This window comes from Myotis myotis, unplaced genomic scaffold, assembly GCF_014108235.1.
Source record: "Myotis myotis isolate mMyoMyo1 unplaced genomic scaffold, mMyoMyo1.p scaffold_m19_p_11, whole genome shotgun sequence".
Taxonomy (NCBI): Eukaryota; Metazoa; Chordata; class Mammalia; order Chiroptera; family Vespertilionidae; genus Myotis; species Myotis myotis.
The window spans coordinates 80,719-104,928 of record NW_023416315.1 but is presented as its reverse complement, the minus strand read 5'-3'; the positions used below and the strand labels follow the sequence as shown (position 1 = coordinate 104,928).

The window sequence follows — 24,210 nt, the reverse complement described above, 5'->3', positions numbered from 1 at the left end:
GGCAGGTGGGCTTGTCTCGCCTGCGTGTGCACTTCCCGATGATTGGACAGGTCAGGCAACATGGCATACGTTTATGAGCAGCGTTTCTTCTGTGACTTGCCTATTGCTGCTCTTGCCATTTTTTCCATTAGATCACTGTTCCTTATTTATCTGTGGACAATTTCATAATTACATGAATTAGACTTAACGTCAAAATGTGCCACAGACACTTTCCTCTGGGATCCTTTTAAATTTTAAACTTGTATGTAGTCAAGACTATCATTCTTTTCTGCCCGTGTTTCAGGTTTATGGTGACACTTGGACAATAAAAACATTCATCCCCTTTCCAGAACCTTCTTCGTTTGATCCAGCTGGATCTTATTTTGGTGTGAGGAGTGAGGGAGGACCCCGACTTCCATTCTCCCCGACGGCCGCCCGCTGTCCCAACGCCACTCAACTGAAAACCTCCCGGTTGGAAGCAGCCGCTGCGCCAGGGCGCTCCCGGCTCCGGCTCCGCTGAGCCCTGCCCGGACCCCCGGGACCCCGCGCCGCCTGGTCTCCCGGGTCACCGGCCCGGCCCCGCCCTGAAAGGAGGCGTGTCCTACGGTGCTATTTGCATAGAGGCGTGTCCTCTGGCGCCCACCGAACCCTCATTTGCATGGGGCGGAGCCTGTCCCTCCGTGGAGGCCCGCGCCGCTTCCCCTTCCAGTCGGTTCCCACCGCCTTCCTTCCCCCCGCCGCCCGCCCGCCGCCCGCCGCCCGCCGCCCGCTGCCTTCTGCCGGCGCCGCCCGAGGCCCAGGCCCGATGCTCCCGAGACGGCGGCAGGCGCGGGTCGGGACCCCCTGCGCCGTCTCCTCCGCGGTGCGCTTCCCCGGCATCGCCATCTACTTGGCGGAGCCGCGCATGGGCCGCAGCCGCCGGGCCTTCCTCACGCGCCTGGCGCGCTCCAAGGGCTTCCGCGTGCTGGACGCCTACAGGTGCGGGGTCGTGGCCGGTCGCCTGCCTGGGGGCGGGGCCGCCTACCTGGCCAGGTGACGCTTGAAGAATGAACAGCGCTCCCCTGGCTGAGCCGAGGCTCAGGTGCGGAGTGAAGCCGGAGGGCGGCAGGCCTGGGCAAGGGCTCTTTCCCTCTGCCCAGCTCCGAGGTGACACACGTGGTGATGGAGCAGACCTCAGCCGAGGAGGCCGTCCGCTGGCAGGAGAGCAGGCCGGCCCCGCCCCCAGGTGGCACCCCCCCGACCCTGCTGGACATCAGCTGGTTCACAGAGAGCATGGCAGCTGGGCAGCCGGTCCCTGTGGAGGGCCGGCACCGCCTGCAGGTGAGCTGGGTGGAGGATTAGTCGGGCACAGAGACAGGCCCAGCAAGTGGAAGCTGAGCTGGGCAGGTGACGGGCAGGCGTGTCCAGATGAGGTGGGCGGTGAGGGCTCTGCCCAGGTCGCCATGACAGGCCATCCCGCCTTCTGCTTTCAGTTTCTTCGGGGCCACTTGTTTGTAGCCCCCAGTAGTCTCGTCCCCGCAGAGCGGGCTCCTGTCCCGTGCACCCGAGAGCCCAGGTGACTGCCCAGGCGAGGCAAGACTTCGAGGGCTGCCAGTCCTGAAGCTTCCAAGTGGCCTGTGCATTGCTTGTCCCTAGGTGGCTGTGCCGAGGGAGGTGCTGCCAAACCCAGTGTGGATGCCACTCTATGCCTGCCAGCGTCCCACGCCCCTCACACACCACAACACCAGCCTCTCGGTGAGCCAGGGGATCCAGCCCCCCTGAGCTGGGGCCAGGCCTGCTCCTGTGAGCACTCCCCACTCTGCTCTGTCCCAGCCTCGGGGACAGGGGGGTTGAAGCTGGAGGGATGGGTGAGGCTCCCCACCCACCCTGCCCTCACGAAGGGCCCCTCCTTGCAGGAGGCGCTGGAGATGCTGGCAGAAGCCGCGGGCTTTGCAGGCAGCGAGGGCCGCCTCCTTTCCTTCTCCAGAGCAGCCTCCGTGCTCAAGGCGCTGCCCTGCCCCGTCACAGCCCTGAGCCAGCTGCAGGGCCTGCCCCATTTCGGAGAACACTCCTGCAGGGTCATCCAGGTAGGTGCTCACCACACTGAGCAGTGAGTGCAGGTGGGTGCCAGGGAGGCTGGAGCCTGGTGACAGCATCTGGCTCTGTGCAGCCCAGGTGGGGAGGAGCCGCAGGCTCCCCGTCCAGTGTGCCACCCTCCACCCAGACACGAGGGCCACAGCACCTGCCCAGGGCGGCTGAGAGTACTCGGGCTGCAGGCTGGTCTCGGGCACTGCTGGCATCGGCCCACACTGTCCAGGATGTGGCAGAGCAGCGTGAGTGGGGCACCTGTCTAAGTGCAGTGTTTGAGGAAAGCCGTGCTTTTGTGCACGTCACAGGAGAGGACATCATGGCAAAAGAGGCTTTTGAATTCAGTTTGCTTTTAAATGAAGTGGCCTTGAGTTCATCACCTATGTTTTTTTTTGTTGTTGTTTTTTGTTTTTAATTTTTTTTTTATTGCTTAAAGTATTACAAAGGGTATTACATATGTCATCACCTATGTTTTAAAGGTAATTATTTACATAAACTGCGACTTATCTGAGGGAGAAGCTCTGGGGCACAGTCTCCATTTGCAAGTCCCTCAGATCCTGACTCCGCATGGCCCCTGCTGAGCGTGGGGTCTGCCCTGTGGTCAGGCTGGCCTTTGCTTTGTCTCGGCCACAGGAGCTGCTGGAACATGGAGTGTGTGAGGAGGTGGAGCGAGTCCAGCGCTCAGAGCGGTACCAGAGCATGAAGGTGCACGGGCAACCCCGGTGGGGCACACCCAGTCCTCCCCAGGGACCCACCCACAGGGCAGAGGGGGCCTCTAAGGAAGTGGCAGCTGATGTCTGATTCGCATGAGGCAGCCAAACAGACCACAGGGAGAAGCTTGTTTTGAGCACAGGAATGTTCTCGATCACCCAGCTCTGCCTGGCCTTGTCGGGCTGCTGACGGACTGGCCTCCGGTATGTGGCCGGCTCTGTGACCCTCAGCAGAACGTGAGGGGGCGAAGGAGCGCGGGCTCACTGGACTGTCTCTGTCCCGAGCTCGCACTTTCATTTCCTGGTGTGTCCCACCTGGTCCACGGCGCACCGGCCCTTTGCCCCTCACCTCTGGTCTGATGCGGAGCTGTCAGTGTCCCAGAGTCCCTCCTGCTGCTTGGACGCCCTGCTTTTGTGGCCAGAGGTGGTCAGATGGGCCACCTGTGGGCAGTAGGGCTTCCCGGACAGGCGGGGTCATTGCTGCCCTGGGGTTGCCCAGATGTTATGAGGACCAAGGGGGGCTTTGAGGAGGGGGGAGCCACGTGTGAAGGATGGAGGGGCTCAGGTAGGAGCTAGTGAGTGGGGAAGCGTGGACAGAGGACAGAGCCGTCTGCCTCCCTGTGGCACCCCAGAGTGCATCTGAGCCTGCGGGGAAGTATGCTAACAGTTATTTTATAAACAATATGATTAGGTTATTCTCTGTTTTTCTGTGAGGTTTCTGTTGGTGACAGTGAGCCAGTGCATGCCTTTGGTTAGGGGATCAAGGAAAGGATGGTCTGCACAGCCTGAGGGGCCGGCTGAAGCGGGTCTGCAGGAAGCAGGGCTGGGGACTTCCTCCGCCTGTGCCTCACTGGTCAGGTGTGGCCCAGAAGGTGCTCCTGCCCCACGGTGCAGCTCACCACTGCGTGGCCTGACCTGGTTTAGTTCCAGGAATTACCAGGGAGGGCGGGTGCCTACCCAGCCAGCGAGCTGTAAGAGGCCAGTGACTTGCTGGGGCCAGGGTCAGGGAGAGGTCGGCTCCGGTAGGGTCCTCCCCACTGGCCTGGATTCTGTGCTGACCCCTGGCTGGGCCAGGTCGGTGTTCCCCCAGCCCCCTGCCTCCCGCAGCCTTTGTGTTTGCGCTTGTGAAGGAGAAGAAAGGCCGTGGTGGGTTTCAGCCGCTGCAAAGTGGCTGGTGACAGTGCAGGTTCTGGGCGAGACCTCTCCTGGAGGAGGGGACCGGGGTGTGGGGCGACCCAGCACTGACGGGGCTGCCCTCACCCTCCCAACAGCTCTTCACCCGGATCTTCGGGGTCGGAGTGAGGACTGCTGACCAGTGGTACCGGGAAGGACTGCGGACGCTGGACGACGTCTGGAAGCAGGTGCAGAGACTGACCCAGCAGCAGAAAGCAGGTGACCGCACTGTGGGCTCCCCCGCTTGGGCCTGAAGGTTCGCACCCCGAGTGCTGAGGCTGCCGGTGGGGTCAGAGCAGAGGGACAAGGGAGTCACGGGGGAGACGGTGCTTGCCCCTCAGAGATGGAGCGTCTTCCTTGTGCCTTTTATCAGCTCCGGCCCCGCCTCACCCCGAGGCCAGTGTCGTCAGCACACTATGGTCTAAGATTGAGGTCAGGGAGCTGGGGGAGGGCCCAGGGGACCTCTGATTTCTTTCAACTGCCCGTGAATCTGCAGTCATCTCTAAATAAAAGTTTGCTGTTTGAAAAGGAGGAGGGGTGGTGGAGAGGAGGGTAGAGAGGTGGTGGGTGGGTCAGAGCAGCCGACCGTGCCCACAGGCCTCCAGCACTACCAGGACCTGAGCAGCCCCGTCCAGCGGCCAGATGCCGAGGCCCTGCGGCAGGTGGTGGAGGCGGCCGTAGGGTGGGCCCTTCCTGGGGCCACCGTCACACTGGCTGGTGGCTTCCGGAGGTAAGGTGGTGTGCATGCGGCTGGGCTCCGGGCGGCCACTGCGGTGGACCTTCCCACACGCAAGGGTCTCGAGGGAATGGGAGACCCTGTCCCTGGGCTGCCCTGTCCCTGGGCTGCCTGGATGTCAGACCCGACCCTCAGGGGGAAGTTGCAGGGCCATGACGTGGACTTCCTCATCACCCACCCCGAGGAGGGCCAGGAGGTGGGGCTGCTGCCCAGGGTGATGCACTATTTGGAGCAGCAGGTGAGAGCTTCCCTGCCCTCCAGGGAGCTGCTGGGCCCCGCCCTCCAGCTGCATGGACAGTGGGTCACACCTGCCCCTCCCCCACCCCAGGGCCTTGTCCTGTATCAGCAGCATCAGCGCAGCCCCAGTGGAGACCCTGCCCGCCTGGTCCCGAAGGGCCACTCCATGGACACCTTTGAGCAGAGCTTCTGCATATTTCGTCTGCCAAGGCCCCCAGGGACAGCCAAGGGGGGGACCTGGAGTGCCCATCCCTCCTGGAAGGCTGTGCGTGTGGACCTGGTGGTCGCCCCCATCAGCCAGTTCCCCTTTGCCCTGCTGGGCTGGACTGGCTCCAAGGTAGGCAGTGCGTGTGGGGCTGGGGGCCGGGGGCCAGGGGCCAGGGGCCGGGGGCCGGGCTGTGGCCCTGCTGATGCTTCTCTTCCCTCCAGCATTTTGAGCGGGAGCTCCGCAGATTTAGCCGGAAGGAGCGGGGTCTGTGGCTGAACAGCTATGGGCTGTTTGACCCGGAGCAGGTATGTGGCCGGGGCAGAAGACAGGTAGTCCTGGACCCGACAGAGAGGGTCCTGAGGGGAGCCGCATGGTGGAGGGCCCAGCACCAAGGCCCACACTCTGTTGCAGAAGACCTTTTTCCAAGCGGCTGCCGAGGAGGACATCTTCAGACATCTGGGCCTGGCATACCTTCCCCCAGAGCAGAGAAACGCCTAATCCCCCCTGCAGCCCTCAGCCACTCCTCGGGATGGGGGCTGCTCAGGCAGCCAGATCATGGATGCCCTTGGACACTGACCATCTGCAGGCCGGAGAGGTTGCTGCAATCCTCACCCTCCTCGGGGAGCCCCTGTGCACCCCCACTCCCCCATGCACACCCTGCCCAAGATGCAATGAAATGATAACATGGAGCAAACCAGGCTGTTTTCTGAAAGTGTTGATGTGCGAGGGGGTGGAGGGGTGGGGGTGGGGGCTAGGGCACCTCACCACCCGCTGTTGGTGAGGTGGGCCCCATGGCTGTGTGACCCTGGGGTCCTGAAGGGTGAGCTGGGCATCTGGAGAGTATTGCCATGGTTACAGTACTGTCTTCCAGTCCATAAACACAAGTACCTCTCTGTTTATTTAGATCTCCTTTAGTTTTAGTGATGCTTTAAAGTTTTCAGAATAAATTTATATTAAAAATTTATAAACTTTAATAAATTATTAAATTTATTAGTATTTTATTTTGATGTTAAGTGGATTTTATTTTGCCTTCTGATTGTTCAATAGTGTGTAGACATACGGTTGATTTTTTATCGTGGAACCTTACTGAACTTTTTATTACATCTGATCACCTTTTGGAGGATTCCTTATGGTTTCCTGCATACAAGGCCATGCCTCCTGCACAGAGAGAGAGCGTTGGTTCTTCCTTTCCAATGTGGGTTGTGCTGCGCCAGCACGGCCATGGGTGAGCCTGAGAGGGGGCCGTGAAGGATTTAGAAAAGACAGACAAGAGAAGAAAGCTGAGGCTGGGTGGGACGCTGTCCTCTCTGATGGAGAGACAGTGCCACAGCCTATAAGCCAAGTCTTTAGAGCCAGATTCCACGAAGCAAACCAAGGGCGTGGTTACAACGTTCCCCCCGGTTTCGAATCTACGCAGTTACATGCACCTGATCAAGCTCTGTTTACTTGCTGCACCTCCTGCAGCCCACGTCACTCCGCCAGGTGGGACCACAGGCTCGGGCCATAAGGTCAAGCTTACAACTGTAGCCTTTGGCTGTAATTGTGCTGGGAGGACTGTGCCCTCTCATTAGTCCGAGGCTTGAACCTGTCCAAACGCTGTAGCCGCTCTCCACAGCGGGTGCCTTTTATTTCCTTTTCTCACCTAACGGCCGTGGCCAAGACCATCGTGTTCCTGATTTCAGTCCTTCACTGTTAGTACCGTTGTGTCACGCACGTGACAGTTCCGTCAACAGAGGACTGCAGGCACCACCGTGGCCCGTAGGTCATAACAGAGCTGAGCTTCCTATGAAAAATGGAAGGAAAAAATAAAAATAAAAAATAAAGAAATGGAAGGAGATGTGTTTCAGAAGAAATTATTTTCTCTGATGGGAACAACATTTGTGGGGCTGGCAAGCTCCTTCTCACAGCACCTCAATTTTGGGTGCACGGATTGTACCCTGATCAGGCAGCCACCGGCCTGTTTGGGCCCAGAGGAACCTTCCTCCCGCTTCCTATTCAGAGGACTCTCAGCTCAATGGTCCCCAGGGTACATGGCTGTGCATTCTTTGTGGGGGGCCCTATACAACGACTCAGTCCAAGGAGCCACCCTGACAGGTCGGTGCCACTGCCACTCAGTGAGAGCTCTCTGTGCTGTGGAAGTATTTTCAGGTTGCAATGAAATAAATGTTATGTCTTCCAGCAATTCAATGTCTGAGAGAACCATGTGTACCAGATGGGGTCAATGGAACAAAAAATAATTTTCAAAGTCAAAACATTGAGTTCTCAGTTCTACACCTTCTCCATGTTACATGCCCTCTTTTTTTTAAATGAATACTATAGGCCCTGGCCAGGTAGCTCAGTTGGTTAGAGCATTGTCCCAATACACCAAATTGTAGGTTCAATCCCTGGTCAGGGCACATACAAGAAGCAACCAATGAAAGCATAAATAAGTGGAACAACAAATTGATGTTTCTCTCTCTGAAAATCAATATAGTATGTGTTCAGAGTTAAGTTGTTCTCCACCTAAAATAGACTGTTATAAGATGTTCCATGTAAGCCTCATGGTAACTACAAAGCCAGAACCTATAACAGGTACATACAGCGCAATCCAGGTGTTCCACTGCAGAACAAGATACGTCACAGGAAGAGAGCAAGAGGCGAAGAAAGAAACCAAGGAATCACAAAACAACTAGGAGAAATTAATAAAATAGCAATAATTACTTCAAATGTAAATGGGCTAAATTCTCTAATCAAAAGATGTAGAGCTCGACCAACATGGCTCAGTGGTTGACTATCAACCTATGAACCAGGAGGTCACAGTTTGATTCCTGGTTCAGGGCACATGTCTGGGTTGCAGGCTCGATCCCCAGTGTGGGGCGTGAGTAGACAGCCAATCAATGATTCTCATCATTGATGTTTCTAGCTCCCTCTCTCTCCCTGAAATCAATTTTATATATGTAATAATATATATAGCAGAGCAGCTGAATAGATTATAAAAACAAGACCCACCTGTGTGCTGCCTGTGAGAGATTCGCTTCAGCTTTAAAAGTGAAGGGATGGAAAACAATACTTCATGCAAATGGAAGCCAAAAGGAAGCAGGACTATACCTACATCAGACAAAACCGGCTTCATCCAAAGTCTCTAAGGGGTCAGAGAAGGTGGTTACGTAATAAAGGGGTCAATCCAGCAAGAGAACATAACACAGGGGCACCGACATAGGTGACCACACACTACCAGACCTGAGGGAGAAAGGACGGGTACAGACCAGCAGGACTTCCGAGCTCCCCCTCCACCATGGGTAGATCATCCAGACAGAAGACGAGGAAAGTTTGGGCTTAAACAACAGTCCACACACGTGTACATTCACACATAGGCCCATGCACACATGCAGGCACACGCAACACAGACGTGAGTGCAGCACACAGGCACGTACGCACAGTCCACACACCTGCACAGCCCCCCTTGACTCCAGGTGCTTCCTCACAGCATGCGGGTGGGCTCCCAGCTGTGCGCAGGGACAGGAGGAAGCCGGGGTGGGCAGGGGGCGGGGGGAGACTTTGTGCCTGTGTCATGTGCCAGGCCCCTGGGAGGGAGGGGTCCCTGGAGAGACCTTGTTTCTGCTGTGCCCACCCCTCAGGCTGGTCCAGGCCAGGGCTTCCGTCCTTCACTCCCAGCCCTGCCCAGCAGCCGTGTCCGCCCCCACACCCCCTGGGCTCTGGACATAGTGGCTGTGGAACTATTTTAAGTCCATCTCGGCCCACCCTCCCCTGAGAGTCGGAGAGTTTGCTGCTGGCCACCTGCGGCTGCCTGTCGGCTTGGAATGCAGATTGGCAGTTGGCCGGGTGGGGGTGGGGAGGAACTGTTATAAAGCTGGTGCCAGGGCAGAGGCAGCTGTCCTCCTCGGGAGCCTGCCACGGTCCCCAGCACCGCAGCCATGTCCACCCACCGCCTGGTGATGGTCCGGCATGGCGAGAGCACCTGGAACCAGGAGAACCGCTTCTGCGGCTGGTTCGACGCGGAGCTGAGTGAGAAGGGGGCCGAGGAGGCCAGGCGGGGGGCCCAGGCCGTCAAGGATGCCAAGATGGAGTTTGACATCTGCTACACGTCAGTGCTGAAGCGGGCCATCCGCACACTCTGGACCATCCTGGAAGGCACGGACCAGATGTGGCTGCCGGTGGTGCGCACCTGGCGTCTCAACGAGCGGCACTACGGGGGCCTGACGGGCCTCAACAAGGCGGAGACGGCCGCCAAGCACGGGGAGGAGCAGGTGAAGATCTGGAGGCGCTCCTTCGACATCCCGCCTCCCCCCATGGACGAGAAGCACCCTTACTACAGCATCATCAGCAAGGTGGGCCACTCAGGGTGCCTGAGGGCAAGCCTGGGGTTAGGGGCCTTGGGAAGGGGCGGCCAGGTGGGGGGCCGGCTGCTGGGAATGTGAACTGTGCTGTGGACACCCCCAGGAGCGCCGGTACGCAGGCCTGAAGCCTGGGGAACTGCCCACCTGTGAGAGCCTCAAGGACACCATCGCCCGGGCCCTGCCCTTCTGGAATGAGGAGATCGCCCCCCAGATCAAGGCCGGCAAGAGGGTGCTCATCGCTGCCCACGGGAACAGCCTGCGGGGTATCGTCAAGCACCTGGAAGGTGAGGCCCACCTCACGTGGGACGTGGGTGGGGTGGGAGAGTGACACCGGGCCCTGAACCTGCCCAGCTCGCATTCAGCAGGTGCCCACTGCCTGGCTGAGGCAGCTCTGCAGGCCTCAGGGCCAGGGAGGGGCTTTCCAATGGAATTGAAAAGGGAGGGTTGGGCAAACCATGTAGCAAACAGCTTTGTAGGATTTTGGTTGCATTTCTGTGCATGTACTGGGACACTGTGTCGTTTCCTTCTAAAGACTGAAGGTGGAAAGGCTTCCCACTCTGACCCAGGCCAGGCCCTGCACAGGGGCTGAGGCCCCGAGCCACCCAGCTTCCTGGACGTGAGCCCTGGGGTTGGCATCTTGCCCAGGAAAAGCAGGGCTGTCTGGCTCCAAACCCTGCTTTGCTGTGTGTCCCTGGTTCAGTCGTGTCACTTGCTGGGCCTCAACCACCTTCTGGGGCCGTGACGGCGAACCTTTTGAGCTCAGTGTGTCAGCATTTTGAAAAACCCTAACTTAACTCTGGTGCCGTGTCACATATAGAAATTTTTTGATATTTGCAACCATAGTAAAACAAAGACTTATATTTTTGATATTTATTTTATATATTTAAATGCATAATCAACCAAAACAATGAGTTCGCGTGTCACCTCTGACACGCGTGTCATAGGTTCGCCATCACTGTTCTGGTACTGCTGGCTGCTGGACGTGGGCCCAGGGCAAAGCCCTGCCCCTGCCCCAGCTCCACCCACTCAGGCAGAGGTGAGACCACTCCAAAGGTGCAGCTGTGCAGCAGCCTGCAGACCCCCGGCTCACAGCTAGGCTCCTGCTGAAGCGCACGGCGGCTCTCCTGGGCTTCCGTGGCCAACGACCCTGACAGGACCTGGCCCTCCAGGAGTTTCGGACAGCGGGACAGTCTGTTAGCCTCTGACGGCCTTCAAGTTTGGGATCAAGAAGAGAGGAAGGGAGGGGGGGTGGTGGGCAGCTGCCAGAGCAGACAGGCCGGCCCGGAGGCCGGGCCAGCTCCTGTCCTGCCCGGGATGCCAGGTCCCGCAGACCCCTCAGTGGGCACCGAGCCCAGCAGGCGGACAGACGATGCCCCCTCGTGCTAGCATGCTGGGGTCTCCACTGCTGGGAACTCGACTCCTCGCTTCCTGGGGGTGGAAATACCAAAGGGCGAGCTATTCCAGGCTGGGCCGGCGGGAGGCAGTCGGGTCGAGTTTCCTCAGAAAACACAGCCTTCTGCCTGGCACAGCCTCTTCCCACCGCGGCCCCAGGGACCCCCTGCTGTCCCTCGCCCACCCTGTTGGGCAGCAGCACCCCTGCTCCCCTGCTCGGGAAGCCCCACCTTAGCACTCCCCGTAACCGAATGGCTAATGTCCCAACTGAACCAAGCACTGGCCATCTGGCCGGAGTCCACACTGGGCCAGACCGGGCGCCGGCCCAGGACACAGCCCTTGGCTTTGCTGGCTATTTCTGTAGCCTCGTCTCCGGTCTGCTCTGACCTTCTCAGGCACATGTCTCCAGCCCTGCGGTTGGCAGGGAGGCCGTGCCGGCCGACCAGCCGTGGCTCGCAAAGGTCAGCAGCTGGTGGACAGGCCAGCAAGGTTGAGGCCTTTGGTTCCTCCCATCCAGGGATGTCGGAGCAGGCGATCATGGAGCTGAACCTGCCCACGGGGATCCCCATTGTGTACGAGCTGGACCACGCCCTGAAGCCCACCAAGCCCATGCGGTTCCTGGGCGACGAGGAGACCGTTCGCAAGGCCATGGAGGCTGTGGCTGCCCAGGGCAAGGCCAAGTGAAGCGTCTGCTCTGGCAATAAAGGCATCTCCCCCACCTCGCGTCTAGCGTGGCCCGCGTGCCCAGCGCTCACTCAGGGCCGAGATGCACAAACGCTGCCCAAGGGGCGCCTGGCCCCACCTGTCTTCCCAGCCCATTGTGTGTGGGGACCTGGCTCCCATCCCTGTCCATGAGGTGGCTCTAACAAGTCCCTGTGGTGACCCCCAAAGCAAATGACCCGCTTGGTAACTGCTCTAGGGCAGTGGTCGGCAAACTCATTAGTCAACAGAGCCAAATATCAACACTACGATTGAAATTTCTTTTGAGAGCCAAATTTTTTAAACTTAAACTATATAGGTAGGTACATTGTTATTAACTTAATTAGGGTCCTCCTAAGGCTTAGGAAGAGCCACACTCAAGGGGCCAAAGAGCCGCATGTGGCTCGTGAACCACAGTTTGCCCACCACGGCTATAGGGCAGTGATGGCGAACCTTTTGAGCTTGGCGAGTCAGCATTTTGAAAAACCCTAACTTAACTCTGGTGCCGTGTCACCTATAGAAATTTTTTGGTATTTGCAACCATAGTAAGACAAAGACTTCTATTTTTGATATTTATTTTATATATTTAAATGCCATTTAACAAAGAAAAATTAACCAAGAAAATAGCTCGCATGTCACCTCTGACACGCGTGTCATAGGTTCGCCATCACTGCTCTAGGGAGTCTAAGTGACCTGGCGGGCTCCCTTTAGATGCTTGTCCTCTGCTGTCCCCGAGTCCCTCTGCCTGGGACACGCCCACAGATGGCCTCAAAACTGGGGACACCTGACTCATGGGGCCTCCAGAGCTGGGGTGGGGGGCACTATCGTCTTGTGGGAGAGAAATCAGTGAGGCCTGCCTGCAGCCTGGCCTGCTCAAGGGCCACACAGGGCGGGCCACCTGCTTCCACCTGGGGCCTCCTCAGTACAGCCTCCACCCAGGGCACACAGGAAGTGGACGCTCCCCGTGTCACTGGGTGCCAGGCGCCTCACTGCGTGCGCACACACACACGCACACGCACACACATGCACACGCACACGGTCCCGCCTGGGCACAGGCCCTGTGGAAGGGACAAGGCAGGCCCTCAGCCCTCCCAGAGAACAAGCGCAGGAGGCTCACTTCACTCACATCTTAACCTTTTTTATTTTTTGTTTTTTCTTGATGAGAGAGAGAGAGAGAGAAAGAGACTTCAGTCACATCTTAATCTTTATGCCTCGTCCAGGTGGCTGCAGCACTCCCAGACACCAGGAAGGTGGTCTCACCCAGGGCCGCCAGGCTGTCACGGCATCGGAGCTGGGGCCTGGGCGGGCAATGCTAACTCCACGAACAGAGGTGGGGGCAGGGGAGTCTGGGACAGGGGGAGACGGCAGGTGCCGCCACGGGGCCAGCAGGCAAGAGCACACAGCACAGATGTGTTTACCGCTGCGCCCAGGTACTCAGGGGCCTTGCTGTCCCATCCCCAGTGCCCAGAGCCAGGCAGGGGACAGAGGAGCAGGAGCACGGAGCAAGACCCAGACCAGCTGCTGCTGCCAGCGCTGCCGGGACCAACTGGGCATGAGCCGCCGAGTCCATGACTCGGCTCCCCAACCACCACCCCTCAGAGCTGCAGGGAACAGGAAAGGCAGAGGCCCCTGCTGTGGGGGCTGCTGGAAGCGTGTGGGAACCACTGGGTTATTGCTGCATTTGCGGCCCATGCCAGAAAGAGGATGGGGTGCAGTGTCACGCCACCACCTCCAGCAGTAAGGCCACGTGGGGCGGGGACGAGGCCACAGGCAGCCTCACTCAATGAGCTCCACGTAGTTGGCAGGAAACATGCCAAAGTGGCCATCGGGCCCGTAGCCGCGCCACCAGCCTTCATCGATCACCTCGATGCCCGTGATGAGGTTCTCGGGGTCAAAGGAGATCTCGGTCTCATCCGCTGAAAGGAGGGAAGCCCGAAGCTGCACTGGGAGCCCCAGGCACCCGCCCACCCGTCCCCACACTGTGCCAGGGGCCTTTCCCTACACACCTTCCCCTAGGGCCTGGCTCTGGGCCTGTCCCAGCCAAAGGCTAGAGACAGCACTTCCTCCCGCACCAAGGCCACCCCCAGAGCCACCTCTCAGTCACACCTTCAGCCTCTACGACGAGGCGGGCACAGGGGAGTCACGCTGTGGATGAAGAGCTGCCTAGGACCCACAGAGAGACCTGCTCCTCTCTCGCCCTCCTGTCTTCTGACACCCCTGGGGCTGCCCCCCTGAGGAGCCTGTGGCCAGGGGTGGGTTGGCACGGTACCTGCCTGGTAGTCGTACAGGGCCCGGGCACAGAGGCCCTTCCCGCTCAGCCCGGGGTAGTGGTCCACACACACAGAGCCAGGGTCCTGCTGCTCCCCCTGTGCGGACCGGAAAGAAGTCTGGGTCCTGGCTCCCTCGGCTGTGCCCCAGGCCAGGCCTCGGGGACCTCACAGTGCTCCCCACCCAGAACCTCCCACACAGCGGTGCTTGCCACACAGCTTATCATAGCACAAGCGGCTCCAAATTTAAGGTAGTGAGCCTCCCAGGTGTGGCTGGGGACGCTGTCTCAGGGCCCAGGTCCTCGCAGCCCTGACCCAGGTGCAGGGAACCCACCATGGGGGGCTCCTCGTAGAGGGTCTCCTGCTCTGGGGGCTCCTCGTACATGGCCTCCTCCTCCGCCTGCACCAGGCACTCGGGGGCACTGGGCGCGGGCTCCTCACAGACACCTGCAAGGGCAGTGCAGCCGGCTCGGACCCTGGGGAGGGAGAGGACGCCCCGTCTGCCCCCACCCCAACCCCCAGGATGGCCGAGAGCCTTGCCTGCGCTGGGCCTTGAGGCGGCGTGAGCCCTCTCCCCACCGAGGGGGCTCTCTGGCTGGGGGAGCTGCCTCTGTAGGAAGGGGCTTCGCAGTTTGCCTGCAAATCGACAGTGAACAGGACTCACAGCGGCAGGGAGAACACAGCCCTGATCTCTCTGGACCCTGCTCACCCGCCGGGACTGAATGGGGACTCTCTCTCCCTGCAGCCCCTGGGGGCATGCGCAGTGCGGAGAGCTGGCTGGAGGACTAGTCCTGTGTCCTTTGGGGGCCAGAGAGGTGTCTGCTGTGGGCGCCTGGGACCCAGCTGACAGCCAAGTGTGATCTCTACCAGGGCTTATGGGGCCGGGGCTGGAGGTCGCCACCCTCTCCTCCAGGTCTGGCTCTGCAGGAGGTCAGGGCAGAGGCTGTCCTCACGCAGAGGTGCTCCTGGTCACTCGTCCCTACACGTCCTGCACCTGGCCCTGCTCAGGACAGGGCCAGGCACCGAGAGCTCTCACCTGGCTGGGGGCTGGAGGTGGGTGCGGTGGACACGGCTCTCTCCTTCTGCATGAACATCTCCCGAGGTGACTGCTGACCAGGCTCCTGGGGGCACCACAGCCTCAGGGTGAGTGGGAACCGTGAGCCTGCCCACCTCCCACAGTGCTGGGGCTCACAGCCTCCCCGGGACGGGGTGCGGTGCACCCACACATCCCAGGTTCCCACCTGCAGGGCAGCTCGCAGCGGGCGGCCTCCACCCAGTGCGGGACGGGCCCTCCGGTGTGAGCACCCCTCACCTGTTCCTCTCTGCTCCTCGAAACCACTTCCTGCTGCTCAGATTTCCTGCTGGGAGGGCAGAGGGCAGCGCTGAGCCTCTGCCTGCTGACCACGGGCAGCCCCATCTCCCCAGGGCTCACCTCTGCCTGGCCTCCTGGCCCTGCTCCTGGTAACGCTGCTCCCGGAGGGCGGCCTCCCGCAGCTCCCGCTCCCGGCGCTCCTGCTCCAGCTGCTGCCGCTCCTGCTCCGCCCGCCGCTTCTCCTGGGCCCGCCGCTGCTCCTCCTCCTCCTGCAGGGAGCGTGCTCAGCCCAACCCAGCCCAACCCTAGCTCCTCACTTAACCCGCTAACCCCTGGGGTTAGCATGGACGAGAACATGGCACCAGTTTTTTGTTTAATTTTATCTTTATTGTTGAAAGTATTACAGACGTCCCCCTCCTCCCCACAACGCCCCCCGGCCAGGCCTTCACCACACTACTGTCTGTGCCCACGGGTTATCCTAGGAGCTTGTTACGAGAAAACCGGCAGAGAGAGAGTGACGTGCTTAGTCCATGCCTGGCGCACACTGGACGCTCCACAAATGCCCGCAATCATTGTTGCGCTGGCAGCACTCACCTCTGCTTTGGCCCAGAAGCTGTCTTTGCCGAACCTCTTGATCTCTGACACGGCATTGGTCTTCTGGTACACGGAGCCCTGCGGGGACGGGGACAGAGCGCAGGGCCCAGGCAGGGACTGTCAGGACAGCACCGGGCAGATGCAGTGTCCCCAGCCCAGCGCCCGAAGGAGGCTGATAGCAGGTTGGCCTGAAGGCCTTGGACACTGCTGAGCAGGGAGGTGCAGCCCACACAGCAGGGTGGGTCTCTGGCTGCGCCAGGCCCTGTGGGTAAAACCAGGGCAGGTCTACGGCTTACCTCTAGCCAGGAGCCATTCCTAGGAGGATGGTCCCCCAGCTGCAGACAGCTGACCACCATGGCAGCGCCCACCACATCCCTATGGACCCCTGCTTACTGTCAGGGGTCTCGGCTCTCCACCCAGCACCAAGGCCACAGGCCCACAGGCGTCTGCCCCGACTAGGAGGGGCCTGCCCTGTCTGCCACTTGTTCCCCCACGGCAGCCACCACACAGGACACACTGGTGCTGTGGCCTTGAGACCAGGCAGGCAGGAGACAACCCGATGGATCAGGTGCCGAGGTCGAGGCAGCCGTCTGGTCGCTGGGAACGCCCCCCACCCACGGCCCCAGCTCCACTCACCACTGGGGCCTGGGGGCCCATGTCCTGGAAGCGGCTACTCTCCCTGTGGAAAGTGTAGTTGGCACCCGAGGCCCTGGCCACCTTCTGCATGATACACTCAGGCTCCACGTCCTCCTCGGCCCTCGCATTGATGGTCACGTGGGCGCCCTGCAGTGAGAACAGTTGCTGCAGTTCCAGGAAAGACCACATGCCTTCCTGCAAGTTAGGACCCCTGTCTTGATCGTGCATGCGGCCCTAGTGTCTGAAGCGTGTCCTGTGGCTCTGCCTTGAGCAGATGGCTCAGGCATCAGAGGGTTCTTTCTCATCAGTGACACCAGCCCTGACAGACGTGTAGAAGCCAGCACACATCATCTACACGGGCCACTGACTGCGGAGGAGCCAGCTATGGCCTCTGCCTGTCACCAAACACCCAGTGACCCTCTCTTCCAGCTCCTAGCTGGAGAAATGGAGGCACATCTGAGGGAGTGTTGGCAGAACTGGAAATCGAAGTCCCAGGTCTCCTTGCTAGTGACCAAGGAAATGCAGTCACCTGACCCTCAAAAACAAATGCTTTTGAAACCACACAAGGTTCCATTTATGACTGACATGCAGAAACGGATGGGAACCAGTGCATCGAGGGGACATGTGTGGGCACGGCAATCCCCTGCCTCCTCAAACCCCAGCGTCATGGCTGGGTCCTGTTCACAGCACTCAGGGGGCCGGCAGGAACAAGACCTGCCAGGACCAGCTCCCGCCCGCACGGTGCTCCTAGTTCTTGGCCCCGCCTCCCCTGAAGCCATCCCCGGCCCCTCTGCACTCGCTGAGCAGCCTCCGTCACCCGGAGGCCCAGACAGAGCAGGACGTGGGGCACACCTCCACTGACTGTGGGTCCCAGCGCTCCCTCCACGCGCACGGGCTGAGGAACAGGCCCTGCAGGGACAGCCTCACCTTCAGGAAGCCGGCCATGGTGCTGACGTGGTTGGCACACACCCCCTTCCGCACATCGTTCACGCCCTCGCCCGTCTGCAACACAACACACCCAGCATGACCCACCCACGCCCTAAAGCCACTGCCCGCCTAGGGACTCGGCAGGTTGCTGGGGCAGCTTCCACTATGGGGCACTGAAAATCCTTGTCCCCACCAGCCCGCCCTGCACTACCAGAGCCCCCCGGCCTTTCTCCAAGCCCTCAGCTCCCAGGGGACGAGAACAGGGTGTCCTGTGGTTGCTGGTACTTCATTCTGCAGGAGTATTTCTGGGCTCAGAGGGAGTGGGGGCCCTCTCTGGGCCACAGTGAACCAGCCCTCCGGCTGTGAACTCTCCTCTGCTCCAATCATTCAGGGCGGGAGGGAAAGAGAGCTTCCCGGTCACACCTAGACGGGACCTGAGCCCCAGGTTTCACATACCCAGTTGATGAGGACAAACTTGGGCAGGCCAGAGTTGGGGTCCTTCACCCTGCAGAACGCGTACATCACCTTCCCGCTGTTGAGCTCCTCCACCACCTCCTCCAGGCCCCCCTCTGCAGCAGTCACAGGAGGGTCACAGGCAGCAGGCACCCCGCCCACCCAGCACCCCACCCATCAGGAAAGGAAGCCCAAGCTGCCTCCTGCATCAGAGTAAGATCCTGGCCTGAAGGGCGAGCCGGCGGATGCAGGACTGTGCTGACGAAACTCCGGTGACTCTTACCGCACTAGTGTAAACACCATTTTGTAAAATAGAAATGAGCCCTGGTTGGTGTGGCTCAGCAGTTGGAGTGTCAGCCTGTGCACTGAATGGTCACATATCTGATTCCTGGTCAAGGGCATGTACCTGTGTAGCAGGTTCGATCCCCAGCCCTGGTCAGGGTGTGTACAGGAGGCAACCCATCGATGTGTCTCTCTCATGTCAATGTTTCTCTCTCCCCGTACCTCCCTTCTTTCCTGGGCCCCACAAAGGGCCCTGCCCATGTGGCTGCCCAGACTACAGGGCCACCTTGGAGGGCTGTGAGCAGACAGACCGACCCTCAGGGCTCAGCTCTTAGATGCTCGCAGGGAGTGACGGGGCGGGAAGGGCTGCCCAAGACGTTCTCTCTGGACCCCGAGACCGAGGCCCACCATGTGCTAGGGTTTGTGGCTCTCACCTGCCTTGCACACCTCCCCAAATTGTGAAGAGGGGGTCAACTGCTAAACCCTGCAACTGTCGCCCGTGGCATCCCAGCACCACGGGCGTCCCAGCGCATGAGGCCACCGCAGTGGCAGTCCTTCTGGAAAGAGGGCCGTGGGGAAGGTGCTGGAGAGAGGGAGGGCTCTCTACCAACAAATCCTCAGAACCAGCCACTGGGGGCAAAGCTGTGCCTGGCCCAGGTCGGGGAGCTGGCCTCGAGCACACGAAGCCAGGCACCTCTGGGGGCTGCAGCTCGCCCCGCCCCCACCAACTCTGGCCAGGGCAGACCTCCTTATAAGACCGCCCGCGGACACGCATGCCAGCAGTATTTTCCAGGTCACCCCGTCCCAGCTGAGCACGGGCACTGTTGCTGGGGGAGTGCCTACAGACAGGCAACCATCAGATGGTGCGGAGGGAAAAGTGCGTCTGCTCTTCCTCCTCCCCCTCCAGCCCAGGCCACCGTGAGCTCTCCCAGCTACAACACAGGGCAGCCCTGCCTGGCACCTCAGGCCAAGAACATGGAGGAGGGCTTACTTTTACTTGGAAACCCCTGAGATCCCCCCATCCTGCCTGATCAGGGGCCAGAGAACTCCTCAACACTGCCTGCCCAAGCCCTCCTGCTGCTGGGAGGGCTTAGATGCCACTGGAGCTGGGGCCCTGACAGCCACTCTCCCTCCACCCCCTCACCCTCCCTCCGGGAGCCCCTGGATCCCCCTGGCCATACTCACCCCCAGTGCCAGCCACACGGATGTCATTGCTGTTGCCTTCATAGGTAAACAGAGCCCTGAAACAAAGCAGGGGGGCTCTGTAGCCAGCACCGAGGGCACTGTCTGCCGTCATCCCTGACAGCTCAGCATGGCCGTCTCTGTGGGCCAACACGGGCCCCACCGTGACCCACTGTGCCTGCCGAAGTGTGGCCTTCGCAGCTCTGCAGCGATGCTGGCCTGCCTGACCATAGGGGCGTGTGAGCAATGGACCGAAGACGGGAGCATACATCCACTCTGAGGAAGGCTGGGCCTAAGGTGTTATGGCAACTTTTTACACATGCACGCGTGAAATAGTTGCCTGGCTGCCAGGTGTGTGAATTTGAAAAGACAAAGACACCTGCACATTCCTGAACCCAAAGCACAAAGGAGAAGCAGGAAGGAGGGATTGGCACCAGGCCCCTGGGAGGGTGCTGCCCCCTGGGCACGTCTGCCGTCTTCTGGGGCCCGCAGGCTGGTGCAGCAGGTCTGTCTGGGTCGTGACTCCTCTGACAAAAAAATGTGCAACACCAGAAACCACACAGGTCATGACTCAGCATGGCACCTGGTCCTCAGGGGACAGGCTCCTTGTGGGGGCAAGATCTAGACCAGTGGTTCTCAACCTTGGCTGCACATTAGAATCACATGGGAATCTTTTTAAAATCCTGATCTAGACCAACCAGAGTCTTCCCTCTGCACAGGTGACCCAGCCCACACCACTCTTCATCCTGTAAGACTAATTATTCATAAGAACTCTGGAAGAGATTTGGGCTTAAAAACATGTGCCCCAGAGGTGTTTAGGAAATAAGGTCAATTTTACTAAATGAGGGATACATATGGAAGGCTCCTTGCCAGAGCACAGGCCTGCGGAGCCAGCCGGACAGACCAGGATCCATGGCAATCAGTCTGACGGGAACCAAGTCAGCTCTTGCTCGGCTCCCCACGGCCTTGCCAACACCACTGGGCAGAGCTGCCGAGATCCAAGAAATTCGGAGGAAACGAAATTCGATCCAGGCCCAGGGGATCTGGCTGACAGGGAGGACAGGAGAGGAGAGAGAATATGGAAGGAGAGAAAGAGGGACAAAGGAGACCTGGCAGGTGGTAGACCTCCCAGAGAACATTCTGGAAGAGGTGGCTTTCCGGTAGTGCAGCCACCAGCACCAACTCTGCAGGAGCCCAGCTCCAGGCCGTGCTGTCGGACAGCGAGTCGATGGGGAAACCTGGTCTAGCACATCCTCTCCCCAACGGAGGAGAACGCTATTCCCCCTGAAGGCCAGAGGAGTCAGGAGCACAGACCTGCAGCAGGGACAGCGATGGCTGCCCAGCCGGGCTCTTCCAAGAAGGGACACGGCAGCTGCCAAGAGCCACGCTCCGTGCCTGCCCCCATCCTCTGGCCTCTCGCCTTTCTACCGTGGGCTCCAGCCTTAGCCATTCTTGGATGTTCCAGTTCAGAGGCTCATTCCCACATTTCCTCAAGTCCCCCCTTCTTTCTGATGAACACGAAAAGAGGGGTTCCTGGCCTGTTCATGGCACATGAAGCATGGGGCACTGGACACCTTATAATCCAGTCATTCCTTCCAAACACACTGAGAACCAGCTGCCTGCTGGTGATGGGAATGTAGCCACAAGAAAGCCTCCGAGAGGGACACACAGCAACACGAGCACTGCCAGGTGGAGGGGTGCGGGAGCTGACCCAGGCTGTGATCTAGGGAAGAAGGACCAGGGAGAACCAAGAGAAAGAGCCCAGGTGCAGAGCTGATGTCCCCACAGGCTCAGGGCCTGGCCCAGGATCACCCAGCGCTGCGCACCACACCGGAGACCACCTCTTCTTGCTCTGATGCCATCTTTCCTGTCTCCCTCATTCCACCCTTCTTCTGAGCACTGACCACACACCACAGCCCTGCACTAGGGACAGACAGGGCCCACTATGCTGCTTCTGGAAAAGAGAAAGGCAAGCCGAAACCGGTGTGGCTCAGTGGATAGAGCGTCGGCCTGCGGACCCAAGAGTCCCGGGTTCGATTCCGGTCAAGGGCATGTACCTGGGTTGCGGGCACATCCCCAGTGGGAGATGTGCAGGAGGCAGCTGATCGATGTTCCTCTCTCATCGATGTTTCTAACTCTCTATCTCTCTTCCTTCCTCTCTGTAAAAAATCAATAAAATATATTAAAAAAAAAAAAGAGAGAGAAAGGCAACACAAGACCAAATGGGTCTGGAGAAGTTGGGAAAACGGGACCGCAGCCAGGGGCCGAGGCAGTGAGGAAGCCCCTGCAAAAAGGCCACTGGGGAGCTGAGAACAACTTTGGGGGCGGGGGCCTGGGATGATGTGGAAGGGGGGTACTCCCCGCAGAAGAGGCAGCCACAGCAAGGGCTCCGAGGACGGATCAGCCTGCAAGTCTGAGGACGAGAAAAGAGGAAGGGCCCCGGGAGTGACGGTGAGCAGCTGGGCAGTCAGGGCCTGTCAGCCAGGTGTGGAGTCTGGGCTTTACTGAATGAGCAACGGCAGTCACTGCAGGGCTACAACAGGGAAGCGATTTCAGAGAGTGGGGACTTGCCACACAGTGTCTGCTGGCAATGATGGCAGAGGCCAGGGGCACAGCCACTGGAGCCCAGGGGTGGGGAGGAGGCTGGTGAGATGGATGGGCTCTGATTGGTTAGGACAGCGGTCGGCAAACTGCGGCCCCTTGAGTGCCGGCGCGCACGTACAGTGCGATTGAAACCTCGTGGCCACACTCAAGGGGCCAAAGAGCCAAATGTGACTCGCGAGCCGCAGTTTGCCGACCACTGGGTTAGGAGGAAAGAGGAAGCTTGGCACCCTCAGAGGAGGGGGGGTGGGGGGTGGGGTTGCAGGCAGCTCTGGGAAGAAGCTCAAGGAAAGGCTGAAACATGGGAGGCCTGAAGAGGGATCCCTGAGCTACATCATCCCCAAACCAGGGACAGTCGCTGAGAAAACAGGATAAAGAGAGACCTGGAAGGCCCACAGGACACCCAGGAGTCCTCTAGGTAAGTCAGAAAGGGCTGCACCGGAGCACGCAAAGGAGCAACGCCCTTAACCGGGAGGACCGGCGAGGGCTGCAAAGTCAGGCTGCGCGAAAGCCACTTTGCTGGGCACCAGGGGAAGCAGCGAGGAGAAAGCAGCACTTGACAAGTGGAGACCGGTCCCAGCAGCGCAGCTGCACCCAGCGGGCCCTGCCCCGAAGAGGGGCCTCTTAGTCCGCCACGCCTGGCATTTCTAACCGGACCGGCTCAGAACCAGTCCGGGAAAACCATGTAAGCAAAGGGGCTGCCCAGTCACCCCAGAGACTCGGACCAGGCTTCCAGGGGCCATAAAGCCCCAACCTCAGGAGGTCAGGCCTCGCAGAGGAAGTGACCGGAGGTGGAGGTGGAGGTGGGGGTGGGGAGGACGGCAGCAGCACCGACAGGCAGCCCGCTCCCCTGGGCTCCGGCACAGGAAGGGGTCTCCTTGGAGAAAGGGAGGTGCTGACACCTACGTGCACATAGCAGGGACCCAACCCCCGACCTCCCTATTGGACGTCTCCGGGCAGGGCTCCGGTCCCGCCGGGCCGTCCGGGGACTCAGCGTTTGCAAGAAGCCGGGCGTGGCTTCCGCTTTCTCAGGGGGCTGGGAGGTCCCGGCAGCAAAGCAGAAGCCGGCGCAGCCCCCGAGCGCGGCCGAGCGCGAAGTCCGGCCCGGAGAGCCAGGCCGAGGGGTGGGGAGGCCCAGGCGCGCGCGGCGGGCACGGCGCCGGACCACCTCCCGGGCGCGGCGCAGGTGTGGGTGCACAGGTGAGCCCGCCCGCCCGCCCGTCCTCCCGCACGCCCGCCCGCCCGCGGCCGCGTGGCTCCGCCCCGGCCCGGCGCCCACCAGTCGGTCGGGGACTTCTCGGCGACCACGCGCGCGTAGGCCTCCTGCAGCGCCGGCCCGTTCCGGCTCAGGTTCGCGGCCATGGCCCGGCTCGTCCCAGCGCCACGGCTTCCGGGCCCGCCCCGCCCCCGCGGCCGGAAGCCCCGCCCATCCCGCCGGAAAGCCCCGCCCAAGCAGGAAGTGGGCGGGGCCGCGCGACTCTCCTAGGGGCGCGGCCCCACGTCCTAACAGCGTCGCGGTGGGGTGAAGATTCCAACATAGGAACTTGGGGGATGCAGGCATTCAGACCAAAGCAACCAGTCAGAAAGGACGGCTGTTTTCAGAGCGTTCACCCCCAGAAATGCCAATGACCAGGAAAGTCGTTTTCCTAAAACCCCAGGATTCCCTCGGTTCCAGCCCCACGTGGCCTCATGACTGCAGAGCTAGAGAAATGGAATCATTGCCCTAAAAAGAAACCTTGTTTATGCTGCGTGGTAAGTGGAATCCAGGAAACAAATACTTCACAGCTTGAGAGATGAGGAAAACCGCATTGAGTCCCTGTGAGGGTTTGAACAGAGGCAGGAGGTGGGCGGGCTGCAGTCCTGGCCGGGGTCTGGCCCACAGGCCTCGTCTTTTAGGGCTGAGCGCAGCCACCACCCAGGACAAGATGGCTCTCAGGAGGGTGCAGGCCCTCCTCCGTTCAGGAGCAGGGCTCTCCAGCCACCTACCCTCCTGCCTTGAGCGTCTCTGGCTTCTCAGGTCTTGCCTGAACCCTCAGCCCAGCTTCCTGCTGTCGAGTGTGGGCTCCCAGGAACCAGCAGAACCCGCACGGAGGAACGGAACACACAGGCAGCGGGGATTTCGAAGTTTCACAACTCTGCTGACATTTTAACCCCAAATTGCCAACAAATCCCTCAGTCCTTCCTGCTTCAGGATGCAGGCCTGCACTGCTGGGCACCTGACGCCGATGCAGAAATGGCCACACCAGGGTGGCAGCCCTGTCCTGAAGAGGGTGGGGAGTGAAGGTCTGGGAGCAGAAGCGAGAGGAAGGGGACAGCTTAAGGAAAATTAAGAAGCTGCTATCTAGGCTGATAGGTTTTGCAGATTCTTTATAGTTTTATGATTTTATTATTAATAAACCTGTCAACAGGGAGAAACCT

General features: G+C 60.0%; 3 protein-coding genes and 1 long non-coding RNA gene across 14 annotated transcripts; 2 read left to right on the top strand and 2 right to left on the bottom strand.

Moving 5' to 3' along the window:
* Positions 1-730: 730 nt before the first annotated feature.
* Positions 731-6,106, top strand: POLM (DNA polymerase mu). Of its 6 annotated transcripts, XM_036327132.1 has the most exons (11): positions 731-957; positions 1,119-1,299; positions 1,615-1,713; positions 1,875-2,045; positions 2,680-2,751; positions 4,028-4,148; positions 4,527-4,659; positions 4,801-4,903; positions 4,994-5,239; positions 5,332-5,415; positions 5,522-5,755. In XM_036327132.1, the coding sequence occupies exons 1-11, from the start codon at positions 785-787 to the stop codon at positions 5,606-5,608; spliced, it is 1,470 nt and encodes a 489-aa protein (XP_036183025.1). In that variant the 5' UTR covers positions 731-784; the 3' UTR covers positions 5,609-5,755. The 6 variants fall into 6 exon arrangements, with proteins under 6 accessions (XP_036183025.1, XP_036183023.1, XP_036183028.1 ...); XM_036327130.1 differs by having other exon boundaries at positions 5,332-6,106; XM_036327135.1 differs by lacking the exon at positions 4,801-4,903 and having other exon boundaries at positions 4,535-4,659.
* Positions 6,103-7,780, bottom strand: LOC118665859. The gene is made up of 3 exons (XR_004970749.1): positions 7,690-7,780; positions 6,753-6,893; positions 6,103-6,341 (listed from the first exon to the last, which is right to left on the bottom strand). It is a non-coding gene; the product is annotated as an uncharacterized LOC118665859 (long non-coding RNA).
* Positions 7,781-8,959: 1,179 nt separating this feature from the next.
* On the top strand, positions 8,960-11,557 carry PGAM2 (phosphoglycerate mutase 2). The gene is made up of 3 exons (XM_036327129.1): positions 8,960-9,438; positions 9,551-9,731; positions 11,357-11,557. The coding sequence occupies exons 1-3, from the start codon at positions 9,025-9,027 to the stop codon at positions 11,521-11,523; spliced, it is 762 nt and encodes a 253-aa protein (XP_036183022.1). The 5' UTR covers positions 8,960-9,024; the 3' UTR covers positions 11,524-11,557.
* Positions 11,558-12,655: 1,098 nt separating this feature from the next.
* DBNL (drebrin like) lies at positions 12,656-23,213 on the bottom strand. 6 transcript variants are annotated; one of them, XM_036327117.1, is made up of 13 exons: positions 23,072-23,213; positions 19,195-19,250; positions 17,731-17,843; positions 17,275-17,349; positions 16,348-16,494; positions 15,712-15,789; positions 15,238-15,386; positions 15,118-15,166; positions 14,842-14,926; positions 14,346-14,441; positions 14,140-14,252; positions 13,808-13,904; positions 12,656-13,454 (listed from the first exon to the last, which is right to left on the bottom strand). In XM_036327117.1, the coding sequence occupies exons 1-13, from the start codon at positions 23,152-23,154 to the stop codon at positions 13,315-13,317; spliced, it is 1,281 nt and encodes a 426-aa protein (XP_036183010.1). In that variant the 5' UTR covers positions 23,155-23,213; the 3' UTR covers positions 12,656-13,314. The 6 variants fall into 6 exon arrangements, with proteins under 6 accessions (XP_036183010.1, XP_036183011.1, XP_036183015.1 ...); XM_036327118.1 differs by having other exon boundaries at positions 15,118-15,163; XM_036327122.1 differs by lacking the exon at positions 13,808-13,904.
* Between the last annotated feature and the right edge of the window lie 997 nt (positions 23,214-24,210).

What these genes read in the sequence shown, in the direction of transcription:
- POLM (XM_036327130.1), top strand. Translation starts at nt 785, where the DNA reads ATGCTCCCGAGACGGCGGCAGGCGCGGGTCGGGACCCCCTGCGCCGTC. An exon ending in AGGGCCGGCACCGCCTGCAG is followed by an intron (nt 1,300 to 1,614) that starts GTGAGCTGGGTG and finishes GCTTGTCCCTAG; the next exon opens with GTGGCTGTGCCGAGGGAGGT. An exon ending in GACCCAGCAGCAGAAAGCAG is followed by an intron (nt 4,149 to 4,526) that starts GTGACCGCACTG and finishes CCGTGCCCACAG; the next exon opens with GCCTCCAGCACTACCAGGAC.
- PGAM2 (XM_036327129.1), top strand. Translation starts at nt 9,025, where the DNA reads ATGTCCACCCACCGCCTGGTGATGGTCCGGCATGGCGAGAGCACCTGG. An exon ending in ACTACAGCATCATCAGCAAG is followed by an intron (nt 9,439 to 9,550) that starts GTGGGCCACTCA and finishes GGACACCCCCAG; the next exon opens with GAGCGCCGGTACGCAGGCCT. An exon ending in TATCGTCAAGCACCTGGAAG is followed by an intron (nt 9,732 to 11,356) that starts GTGAGGCCCACC and finishes CCTCCCATCCAG; the next exon opens with GGATGTCGGAGCAGGCGATC.
- DBNL (XM_036327117.1), bottom strand. Translation starts at nt 23,154, where the DNA reads ATGGCCGCGAACCTGAGCCGGAACGGGCCGGCGCTGCAGGAGGCCTAC. An exon ending in GAGAAGTCCCCGACCGACTG is followed by an intron (nt 19,251 to 23,071) that starts GTGGGCGCCGGG and finishes GCTTTGTTTCAG; the next exon opens with GGCTCTGTTTACCTATGAAG. An exon ending in CGAGGAGCAGAGAGGAACAG is followed by an intron (nt 14,927 to 15,117) that starts GTGAGGGGTGCT and finishes TGGTGCCCCCAG; the next exon opens with GAGCCTGGTCAGCAGTCACC.